The sequence below is a fragment of the Lithobates pipiens genome, unplaced genomic scaffold (assembly GCF_037356315.1).
Source record: "Lithobates pipiens isolate NorthernLeopardFrog02 unplaced genomic scaffold, aLitPip1_a1.2 Scaffold_18, whole genome shotgun sequence".
NCBI classification, from domain to species: Eukaryota; Metazoa; Chordata; class Amphibia; order Anura; family Ranidae; genus Lithobates; species Lithobates pipiens.
Window position 1 is genome coordinate 490,983,984 of NW_027507758.1, and position 12,699 is coordinate 490,996,682.

General features: G+C 40.4%; 1 protein-coding gene across 6 annotated transcripts in view; it reads right to left on the minus strand.

Moving 5' to 3' along the window:
- Positions 1–12,699, minus strand: part of TFDP2 (transcription factor Dp-2) — a 147,694-nt gene that overhangs the window by 21,519 nt on the left and 113,476 nt on the right. For all 6 annotated transcript variants that reach the window (XM_077488579.1, XM_077488577.1, XM_077488578.1 and 3 more), the window contains 3 exons: positions 12,231–12,299; positions 4,509–4,660; positions 4,022–4,188 (listed from right to left, as the gene is read on the minus strand). In XM_077488579.1, the coding sequence (XP_077344705.1) occupies positions 4,022–4,188; positions 4,509–4,660; positions 12,231–12,299 (388 nt within the window). The remainder of the gene's footprint in view (positions 1–4,021; positions 4,189–4,508; positions 4,661–12,230; positions 12,300–12,699) is intronic.

Genomic DNA, 12,699 nt, shown 5'->3' on the forward strand with positions numbered 1-12,699 from the left:
AGGGGGTGTAACTGCACTGTACTGAGGTGGTTAAGGAACACTGCTTTTGAGTATACAAGTTACAGTGTCATCGGGTCTGTAGCTGTAACATATTACAATTCTCAAAATAAATCAACATATTCAAAATTTAGCAACAACATAACTATAGTAGGTACTGAATTACGCAGCAGTAAGAGAAACCAAATCAGACAACAGCTAAATGATCCAGATCCTTCAGGGAAGGAGTCTATCTATGACCAATCAATAGGGTTCAGCCCAGGGGCATCCAGCCGCTAAGCCCAGAGTTTCTCAAATTTATCTGGACACCCTATGTTGGTAAATGTAGCATTCTAATCTAAGCATCTCTCCCATTTGTTTTTATCTATTCTGCCAGTACTGGTGGTTCTGACAATTTTCAATGTGAGTGTCACTTTACGAGCTTGGAACAGGGCTCTGGCCATAGCTTCACTACAGAACCCCCAGACCAGAAGATCACTGAGAATACCCAGTAAGCATTAATTAGGGATGCTGCATTTTTTCCCACATAAATCCACCAAAACGCACCACAAATGTATGTAAATGCAACTTGGTAAAAAAAAAAATCCCCCCCTCCCAAAAAAAAAAACACTGCAACAACATTGCATTACAAACGCACACTGAACGCAAGGATTGTGGTGTAAACGAGCCCTGAAAAAGAACTTGTCTCAAATGAGAGAAGGGGAAAAACGTCATTAGCTTTTATTTCTATCTGTGGCTCCATTGGATATTTCCCCTTACTTCCTGCCACAGTAAAGCCTAGTACACACAAAAACGAATAGGTTAGTAAAGTACGAAAATTCTTGTATGACAGAATAAAAATTCGGAAGGGATGTCATTTATTTGTATTGTATTTTCTTTTTTAAAACATTTGTATTGTATTTTCAGACATAAACCACACCAATTAAACAAAAATGTTCGGAAAATTTTGGACGAAAGCTGTGTACCAAAAGTCAGATTGTCGTACGATCGTGTCAAAAGCAGTATTTTTTGTACGATATTCTGATCATGGGTACAGGGCTTTAAAATGCTGTTATCAAGACAGGAAGTGAAGAGAAACCTCCTCAAAAAAAGATACCAGAAAAAAAATCCCACAACTTGTCAGATGTTCTGTATCCTACTCTCATCAAAACTTACAAAAAAAAAAAAAAGTTTTGGCTGGTGGGGGTGGGACAACTTAAAAAAACTTAAGTTAACTTACAGCCACGATTCACAACTCTCTATATATAGAACAGACATGGAAATAGACAATTTTTTACAGGCATTACGGTCATTACAAGCATAAAGTACAATTCTAAAAGTATATGTGGGTGTTCTGCCCCTTTAAGATGGTAGTACTCTCTTTAACAACTATGAATGGGATTTCCCCTGTTCGTACTGGTTGTTCTCAATGATCAACAGGAAAAGCCCTTTCATTAAGAAGAAATGTCACCTAGGAGGCAATGAATAGCCGGCTCTATGCTTAATATGCACAAGGAGTCTACATTCAGCTCTGCCCTATCCCACACACAATGTCCTAGACTAAAGGAAGCTCCATCTCTCAGCTTCTTTGCATGGGCTTCCCGAATCCCAAATGACGCCCACTACCCTGTAACTCTTTCAGTTTTCTCAACTAACCATCTGTTGAGGGGCGAACTGGATGACACTTTATAGGGCCACAAGCAGTTTATTGAGAAGCTGGTGACTGTATCATAGAGATCAATGCGAGAAATGACAGTGAACCTCCAAAGTTTGGCAAGTTTTCTTTATTGAGTTATTTTCTGTCACTTTATTAACAAAATTAACATAAACACTATGATCAGATCCTTATTACATAATGGTGAAGGTGTCCTTAATTTAAAGGAGTGTGTTCATATTGAACCTATCCTTTAGGGCCTTTCTGGCCGTGGTCAACATTTGCTGCAACAATCTTCAATGTGTGGCTAGCTAACATAACACCCTTTTTTCCATAGGTCCACTCACCAGTCAGAGTACCCCTGATCCAATGCGTGCCCCAGTTTTCAAACCTTTTAAGTTGATGGGCCATCTACATAACTGAATGAAAACCATGGTGCACAAGTGCTTCTCTGCCAGATGAGCAGGTTTTCAAGATAAGGCTATGCAGTGCTAGGAGACTACTCAGGGAAGGTGGAGGACCTGAAGAAAGTGCACATATCCTTTAGAACAGCGGTCCTTTTTGGCACCAGGGGCCACTTTCACTGCAGCCAATTTTGCCAGGGACCAGTGGGGACTATTCACAAAGTCTGTCCTCAGCCCCCCCCCCCCCCATTTACAGCACAGTCCCCCTTCACATTACAGTGCCCCCTTTACAGAGCAGTCCTCATCACATTAATTTAAAGGGGAGCTGTGATGTAAAGGGGGCACTGTAATTTAAAGGGGGCACTATAATGTAAAGGGGTACTGTAATGTAAAGGGGTACTGTAATGTAAAGGGGTACTGTAATGTAAAGGGGGCTGTGATATAAAGAGGACTGCACTGTGAAGGGGCACTGTAATATTTAGTGCCCCTTTGCAGTGCAGTCCCCTTTATATTACAGTGCCCCTAGCAATCATAGCCTCCTTCATCACAGTGCCCCTGAACTACCCCCTTTCCTCTCCAACATGACACTTTCCTATTCGAATATCTGCCTCCCCTGCACAGAGCTCATACCTTTGCAAGGGCAGAGGCTGTGATCAGTACGTGCTTCCTCTTCGGGCTCCCTCGCCCACCCGATGAGGTCTTTCAATCAGGGCAAGGTGTGGGAGGAGCTCTACATTCCAATCTGCAGCCGGGAGAGGACAAGCAGACATGGCCGCACAGTAGGAGGTGAGCGATGACTGTGGACTGTGATAGCCCTGTGCGGCCCGGGAGTTGGGGACCCTTGCGTTAGAACACCTAACATAAGTCTGTGCATTGCAGAGTGCTACCAGTGTTAACAATATTTTGATAATCGCGGAATTAAGGAACACTTTTATTCAAAGAGGAACTAAAAAGGCAAACTTTTTTTATTCTAATTTTGGATATAGAGTAAAAGAAGGGTTATAACCCTTCAGGTTTTTTTCCCCATTGCGTTCCACTGGCAATATTTCGCTTAATTTCCTGTTCCACAGCCGAAACAGGAAGTGAGAAGAGTGATTTCACTACAAAGTGAGGGAATCCCTAGTTGTCAACAGAGTCACCAGAACTAGTGTCCCCCATTTAATGATTTCCCCAATATTACTGTTCTGAAAACCACCAAAATTGGGATTTTCTTTCACTTTCAGGTGAAGAGAGAGTAAATATCCATAACAGGGTCATAGACCATAACAATTCGTGTGGTGTTCTAATCCGTCTCCACCCTGTCCAGAACTAAAAGAGGTTTTGCATTTATTTATATTTTAAATTTATTTCTTAATAGCCACAGGAGATATTTATTTTTTATGTTCACATGAAAAAGGGCATTCTCAGCTAATGGGATATTGGTGATATTGTTATTTGGTAAAGTGTTAGAGAGAGATTGTGGGCTAGTAGCGATGTGAGCTTGTACATCTTAAGTATTCTAAGAGGTATAACTATCCCTTTGTCTGAAATTGCAGAAACTGATGACTTATGTCTGGATAATAATGATAAGGTACTGATGACCATATCATGCAGTATACTCTCATGAATGAAGATCCCAGTATAGTGCCCAGGTGACAGAAGAAGAGGAGAAAATGTAAGTTATTTTTGTAAACTTGCTTGCATTGTCTGGGTATACTACTAAAAAGTGCTCATATAGTGCCATCAATTTGAAATCACAGGATAAACATCTGATGTGTATGGATCCACCTCTCTCTCCATGAAAAGACATCACTCCGATAAAATTCAAGCAAACCAGAGGAGCCAATGTCTGGTGTATCCACTCTGCCACCTGCTGTTAGTAACCTTACAATAGCTCTGCAAGCTATGAGAGCTCAGCAGTGACCCAGAACACATTATCTGCATTATAGACAAGAACAGAAAGAACAACAAACCTAAAAAAGGACTGCAGAGTTTATTGATTATTTACCTGTCACATATCCTTCTAAGGCTCTTGGAACAAACGATTTGGCAAGACTGAGGTTTTCTTTTGTGCATTTGCCAGACTCGAGTCCAAATGACATGCCCATCCTCTTCAGAACCTCAATGTCATCGTGGATTTCAAAGGTATTGTCAAAGTTAAAGAGGTATTCAAACCTGCAAAAATATAGGCATTTCCATATATGTTCAGAAAGGTTAAAAAAAAAAATTTAATAAAAAAAAAAAACACACAAAGAAAGCTAGAATAGGAGGATAGGTAGAAGGTGGTCTGGAGAAGACTCAACACAGAATAAGGTGATGGGTGCAAGAGATGAGGACATATAGTAGACATAGCCTATGGCACTCGTTATCAGGATGTGTGGCACTCCAACAGCTGGAGGAGCTCAGGTTGCCCATAAGTGATGAAGAGAACACATTATTCACAACTGAAAGATGAATCGCTACTATTCCAGTACTTGGCTATCAATCACACTCACTTGTCACTAGATATACTGCAATCAATGACAGTCTTTTTACTGGTGTTCACAATGATAAAGGGCAGCTTGATGGTGGAGTTTACAGCTGGTGGCGTTTGGCTTTGTTGCTCAATTTGTCTGTTTCTCTGAATCAAATGCTTGAATGCAATTTGCTAGGGTGAAAAGGAAACATAATCAGGTGATGAGTCTTGCACTTATATCTGGATAATAATGACAAGGTACTGCTAAGTCACACTAATGAATACATAGCACCAAGTGACATTCATTTATATTCAGAATGGCAGTGTACAGAGCAATGATGATCAGCAAAGTGCATGGGCGATCAGCTGTTAATCATGTTTATATCCTCTGCAGTCACACAATTATTGAGTAAAATTCAGTGACCTACAGCAGCCAATCAGATGCTCACAAATCAGCTGACTGGTTGATACCGGTTGTTGCAATCTACACAGCAACACTGCATTGTCTTATCGACTAACACCAACAATTTAAAAATGTCCTTGTACGCCTTGGTCTGTTGTACATCCAAATCACAGCTGCTCAATGTTTGAACAATACTGGTTAGAGGAAACTTCTAAAGAGAGAAAAATGAGAGTCTGGTTTCTTCTTCAGGAAATGACAGTTGCCCGATTGTCAGTCTAACCCTTTTACCCCCATACTTGGTCTCTGACCCAGAACAAGTACTCCGATAAGAACGTGACTTTTTTCTGGCCTTCCTGATCTTTATAATTGATTAACATTAGACAGCTAGCAATTTAGGCCATAACTTATAAAATGTTAGTATCCAGTTATTATATGTGCATTTAGAAATAATTCCAAGCCTTTAAAAAAAAAAAAAAAAAAAAAAACTATCTACTGAGCTAACAAAAACCACCTGTAGAAGGAGTCTATTCCACATTTTCACAGCTCTTACAAAGAAGAAGCCTTTTCAAATTTGGAGATTACATTTCTTTTCCTCCAGACAGAGTGCTCCTTGTCCTCGGTGATAACCTTAAGGTGAATAACGCTACACCAGGTTCACTATATGGACCACGTATGTATTTATACATGTTGATATTTCCCCTTCATTTCCTCTACTCAAGAAACCATAAACTCAGGTCAGCTAAATGTTCCTCATAGCTGAGCTCCTCCATGCCTCTTATCAGTTTGGTTGCCTATATCTGCACTTTCTCCATTTCCCCCCCGATATCCTTTTTGTGAACTGGTGTACAAAACTAAACAGCATATTCCAGGTGAGGTCTTACTAATGATTTGTACACGGGCAAAATTATATATCTCTTTCTCTGGAGTCTAGGCTTCCCATAATACAAGAAAGGATTTTGCTTGCTTTAGAAACCACAGCTTGGCATTGCATGTCATTATAAAGCTTATGCTCTACCAGAACACCTAGATCCTTCTCCACCATTGATTCCCCCAGTTGTACTCCCCATAGTATGTATTATGCATACATATTTTAAGCCCCAAGTGCATAACTTTACATTTTTCAACACTAAACTTTACTTGCCACACATTTCCCCAATTAGACAATGAATTGAGGCTGGCTTGTCAAGAGTAATTTCAGTGATTTATCCATGAATTTCCCACCCTTTCCTCAAAATCTATAGTCATTCAATCCCTCCAAATACAACCCAAGGTGGATAAAGTTCCACTTTTTAAGAGAACAGTCACCCAGTCAAGAAGTCCTTCTCTACAAAATGACAATTGAAACATATAAGTATATACAGATGAAACCAAAGAAATAGCAGCCTTCACTATTGCAACCATAAATAAGGCCTCGGCATAAATAATGATCAGGTTAGAGGAGGATTTAGAACAGTACAGGTTATCCTGGATGTCCGATGAACAAGTTACTAGCAGGGGTAAAAAAAAAAAAAAAAAATTGATAACATTTACAAATGACCAGATTAAGTAAAAAAGTGGTTATGGAAAATGTGGACACAGGGATATGAAAAATAGATGTAAAATGCCATTAAACCCACATCATTTAAAACTATCAATAAATGCTGTATTACATGCTGTTGATACTCACTCATTCGCTATGGTATTCATTTTCTGTATTCTGCAAAAAAACTGGTTGATCCTGTTCTCTATCTCCCCCTTCTGTCAATTTCCCCATTGCAGTTGGGGATTTCGTAGAGCAGCGTGGATAGTGCACATGCTCAATTTTCTGTATATTTTCTACCCTTAACAGCCCATGTTACTATAGAGTCACATACATGTGGGTGTATATTCAGTGGTAAATAACATGCCATTTTTTCGAAATGTCCTCTTTCGTGCCAACTAACCAGCTAAAAACAATGGGGTGGATATTACATCTTGACTGATGGAGGCTTCACCTCCCTGTTATTCTAAGACACAGGCTGGAGGGGCGTAACACGGCCTGTGATTGGCAGAAATCCACCCACACCATGTTATTGCCAAAAATGATAAAGATTTAATTTCAAATATATATTTAAAATGATTTAACACAGTTTATTTATATATTTTTTTTATTTCTACTCTGTATTCCAAACTAGACTAGAAGCTCCTCCTGCTTATGTTTCCCTGCAGACAGGCTGGGAAAGATCTGGGTCATGTGACACACACACACACACTCACACACACACACAGTGCCATCATCCACAAAAAGAGACTGGATAATGTAAAATAAACAGTGTGTGTTTAGTACAATTTTAAATAGAGGATCTTCTTTTTAACCACTTCCAGACCGCCGCATGCTGATACATGTCCTCACTTTGAAGACTGATATCGTTATGGCAGCAGCTAGCTGCCTTAACCCTGGTATCCCCATGTTCGGTCGGCGGTCTGGTACAAGATAAAAGTGGTCTCTGTGGCCGATTCGCAGTAAAATCACTTATCGGTGGCGGGAGAGGGGCCCACTCTCCTGCCGCGATCCGGTGCCCTCTGACGCTTACCAGAGCCGTCAGCAGCGGCGGAGGCAATCGGATCCTTCCCGTGGCTGTGCATGGAGGCAAGTGAGGGGAAGATGGCCCCCACTCGTCAAAACATCACTTCCACCCATAGCTCTTAAAAGGGACATTTTTGTTCTTCATTTTTTTAAATGCATTTTAGTGTAAATATGAGATCTGAGGTCTTTTTGACCCCAGATCTCATATTTAAGAGGTCCTGTCATGCTTTTTTTCTATTAAAAGGGATGTTTACATTCCTTGTAATAGGAATAAAAGTGACACTTTGTTTTGTTTTAAAACAGTGTAAAAATAAAAAAATAAAAGGTAAAAAAAATAAGAAAAACACATTTTTTAAACGCGCCGTAGCAAACGCATATGTGAGTAGCGCCCACATATGAAAACGGTGTTCAAACCACACGTGAGGTATTGGCGTGATTTGTAGAGTGGGAGCAATAGCCCTAGGCCTCCTCTGTGAACGCCAAACATGCAACCTTTAGATTTTTTTAAATGTCGCCTATGGAGATTTTTAAGGGCATAAGTTGGTCGCCATTCCACGAGCGGGCACAATTTTGAAGAGTGACATGTTGGGTATCAATTTACTCGGTGTAACATTACCTTTCACAATATATAAAAAAAATTAGGCTAACTTTAATGTCGTCTTATTTTTTAATTTAAAAAAAGTGTATTTTTTTTTTTTTAAATGCGCTTGTAAGACCCCTGCGCAAATACGGTGGGACAGAAAGTATTGCAACGACCGCCATTTTATTCACTAGGGTGTAATAAAAAAAAAAGTATAATGTTTGGAGGTTCTAAGTACTTTTCTAGCAAAAAAACAAAAACAGTTTTTAGCTTGTTAACACCACATCTAAAAAAAAAAAAAAGAGGCCCGATCCTTAAGTGGTTAAATCCAATTAGACAAGTACTTTCTTGGTAAATTGGGTGGAATTCACCAACTTTATTTTTATATGTAGCTAGCTCAGCATAATCACATGAGTGGACAAGTCATACGTTCCCACAAGATCAGGACACACACTTAGTAAAATATATCATTGTATTGAAGTGCTGTGCATATTCTGATTATCCGATGGTCCAATCTAAGCACAGAGATGAAGGAAGAAAACTGGTGAAAGAGATCTCTATGAAAGAAAAATGGTATTATATTTTCCAAGGCACATAAAACTCACTGTTACAGCACACTGGGCCCTGAATGGTGGGGTTTGATATAAAACGGTGCTTATGAATACTAAACAGCTTCTCATTGTAATCACATGTGCCTCTGATCTTGAAAGGAAAGTGGAAATTTATTATGTATATGAACTATATGAAAGGGCCTTTCATGGCTATAATAACAGTTATAATAATGAACAGAGGAAAAATAAAGATGTAAAGGGGAATACTCTAGGCAATTCAGTATTGTTGTCCTCCTGAACCCCATTACAGTGTACCAAAAGTGGAGACCACAGTAAGATTGCATACAATATCACTTTCAGAAACAAATGATTAATATTCCAAAGAAAGATATACATTGTAAAATATATATCATACTAGATGCCCGAGCTTAAAATTTTCCAAGTCACTAATCTAGAACAAGCATGCACCAAGTAAAGTAAGTAATTTTCAGACTGGTCTGGTCACAGACAAAAGATTAAAGGCAGAGAAAATTAGGGAAATAGGATCTTTAGAAGCTGATGTCAATGATGGAAGCTTAAAAACTTTAACCAGTACAGGTTGCCTTTATTGTCTGTTGAAGTTTCCGAAAAGCTTGCATGTAAAAGACACAAATAGTGAGGAGCCAAAAAACCGAGGAAAGAACCAAATTCAGACCAAACCCCTTGAAATTAAAGAAAAATATTTCTGTTGTATATTAGGATTTCCCACCAGTAAGAGATAGAGAGTTGATTCTGGCCTGCTATATGTAGTAGTAAGAACACACTTTAGCTAGACTTAGTAATGTGGTGAGAACAGTTGAGAGGGAGGTCTGTATCTGATGGGACTCAACAAACACTTCCATTGTCATACTCTTCATTCTTACTATACTGCAAAAAGCAAACGCGTGGCCCTGTGACCGCTATTTCACATGATTCAAACTTCCAACAACAATCACACACAGAACACGCAGTGTTTAAATACAGCAGCTACGGAGCGGAATTTTATGTGTGTTTTAATGCCAATATAAAAACACAACAAATTATGACAATGAAAAAAAAGCCTACTACAGAGAGAGGAACGATAAACGGATAAAAATCAAAACATATGTGGTGATATGAATCCTCTCACGCCATTCTAGTTTAAAGCACAGCAAATATTTGCAGAAATGTAGGTGTACATAAACATAAAATGTGGAATAACTCTGTGAAATCCAATGAGAAGAATACACAATGTCACGATCTGGGGCCAGGATCAGAGACCAGTAGCTAAAGCAGTAGGGGTACTCTCACCAACCAGCAGGATAGGTATACAAGCAGGTCACCCTGGTGAATGGCACAGGCTCATCTAAGTACTAACTGGTGTTCAGCAGAGCTCCTGATTTTGGAGACGGGTTTTGTTGCATGTTAGTACCAGGTTGCGGTCCTCAGGATCACCCCGCCAGGAGGTAAGCAACCCAGGGTACAGTAGCAGATAGAGCAGGTAAGGATCAAACAGAAGAACAGTCGGTAAAGAAGGCAAGGGTCAGTAACAAGTGGTTGCAGGTTGGGGTCAGGCAGAAGCGTGGTTGAGGAACAAGCCAAGGTTGGTAATGAGTGGTAGCAAAAAAAAAAATGGACAGTAGCAGGGAACACAAGAGCAAGATATTGGCTGGAGGGAGCCTAATAATTAAACAGGAAGTGCAGAGACATGGCTTAAAGTTCATGGAAGTTCATGGAAGGAACAAAGAGTTCATGGTCAAGCAGAAGTCACGAAACAAAGCAGGGTTGTCCAATGGATCAGACAGGGTCTTGCCCAGCATCTCCAGGTAGCTCAGCAAGAAGAGACGTTGCTAGACATGGCAGAGGTCCTCGGTTCAAGTCAAGGCCCTAACACACTACTGAGTCAGGAGTTTGCTGAATGTTCTTCTAATAGGCTACTATTATTAAAGTGACCTGGAGCAGGCCTCAAACATTTCAATGGTAATAGAAGTGCTTAAAGTGATTGTAAACCTTATTTTTTTTTCTTTTTTATATAACATATCATACTTATCTCCACTGTGCAGTTTGTTTTGCACAGTGTGGACCCGAACCTCGTCTTCTAGGACCCCCCGGTGGCGCTCTCGGCTCCTCCTCGCATCGGTAAACCCCCTGGGAGAAGCTCTCTCCCTAGGGGTTACCTTGTGGGCGCCCTCCCGAGTCCAGCATTTGGGAGCATAAACACAGAATGCCAGACTCAGGCCCGTGTCATTGGACTATCAATCTATGCAATCAAGAGCCGAGAACACCAGGCAGAGAGGTAGAGAGCTTCTCCAACAAGGGAATGAATGGGCTCAGGTGAGTAAAACGGGGGGGGCCAGTCAGTGTCAGAGGTTTTTTCACCTTAATGCATAGGATGCATTAAGGTGAAAAAACACAAGGGTTTACAACCTCTTTACCTGCATAGATCTTGTGGTACCTGCAAGTCCTTGTTAATCTGTAAATAATTTCCTATATCCATTTTGATCCCCCTTGGATCATTGGATTCAGGTGCAGGGAAGTAAAGGTAGAGGACAGTACATACAGTGATCCAGGCAGGCAGAGGGCAGGATAATGATTAAGCACAGGTCGAATGTGTGAAACACATTTAAGTGACTAAATATCTGGTGTCCCTGGTGTATCCTGGTGATTTTCAATAAAGGCACTTTGTTTTGGAACCTTTGGATGTGCAACCATTTTTTTTCCCCCCAAGTATCCTACGGAGGCGGGCCAGGGTGAGCACTCCTACTTGGTTCCATTTGGGTCATTGCGCACACCTGGAGTGGCAGATTCCTTCTTCTTGAGAGGGCAGGATACACAGAGAGCCAGACAGACAGCAGGGCACACTGATTTAGACAGGCGGCATGCAGGATATAAAGAGATACAGGCAGGTGGGCTGAAGGACACACAGAGATCCAGGTATGCAGACAGCAAAACACACAGTGATCTAGGCAGACGTAAAGCAGGACTCACGATAATACAGGAAAGCAGAAGACAGGACACATGGTGACCCAGGCAGATGAAGGGTAGGACACAATTATCCAGGCAGACAAAGGGAAGAGCACAGTGATCTTGGCAGGTAGAGGGCAGGGTAGTGGTCACCAAGCCAGCTCGTCCCCAAGTAGAAAGCAATCCACATAAGCAGCTTTCAAGTAATGAGGAGACACGATATAGAGCCTACAAATGATTGCCACCAATGTGTGCTCAGCAGGATCATTTCTGTTTTCCTCCCCTGATAAGCCAGTACCAGAGGCATCTGCCGTGTACTTCTCCTACCTCTCCCCATAACACAAAATTTATTCATGATGTAGTCACTCATTTTTTTGAACCACATAGCCAGTAGGAATGAATATGGACTGCCAGATTATGCTTGCACATTCAACTGCTCTGATAGCCTTAAAATCTCTTCCACTGAATCTTCTAGACAAATACAAGCAATATCTGTATGTTCACTCCATTATTTTTGTTCCAATTTTCATAGGCCATTTTCATTAGGATTGAATGGGCCAACATACAAAAACCACTTAAATTCAGGCTTTCATTATTTATCTGCCAATGCAGTTTGGACAGATAGTATCGAAACTTAAAATAAGGCCCATTGTGTTTTAATAATTCCAAACTAATATTAATACAAGGTGATGGTATATGATATCTCAATAACGATTAGGTACCTGCAGCAGCAGCTCCTGGAGCTGAGCAGTCTTTTGTTTGATGCGTTCTATTCGCCTTTGTTTCTCCATCTGAAATTCCAGAGGATAAAATGATCAGTGTAAATGATAAGCAAATCCATTATCAATCAGGACAATGCAAACCTTTCTAACAAATCTGCTGGGTGATCACCTGTACTGGTTTACTTAAACCCTGAAAGATAGAAAGTCCTTTTTGTAGAATTGAAGAGCAATTCCAATAAGCAGATGCGTCAAGATGAGTGTAAAAAGTTAATTGCCTTTATTTATATGCTTATGTTTTGACTAAATACTAAAGTGGCATTTACAAAGAATTTTCAGGGGGTGGCATACCCCAATCTTCCTACTACATTGTATTCAATAGTTAAAAAATAAAAGTGTTTATTCCTCAATACGGCTATGGCATGCATTGAGGCTGCACACCAAAATGCAGAGATCTTGCCTCAAGTTTTCT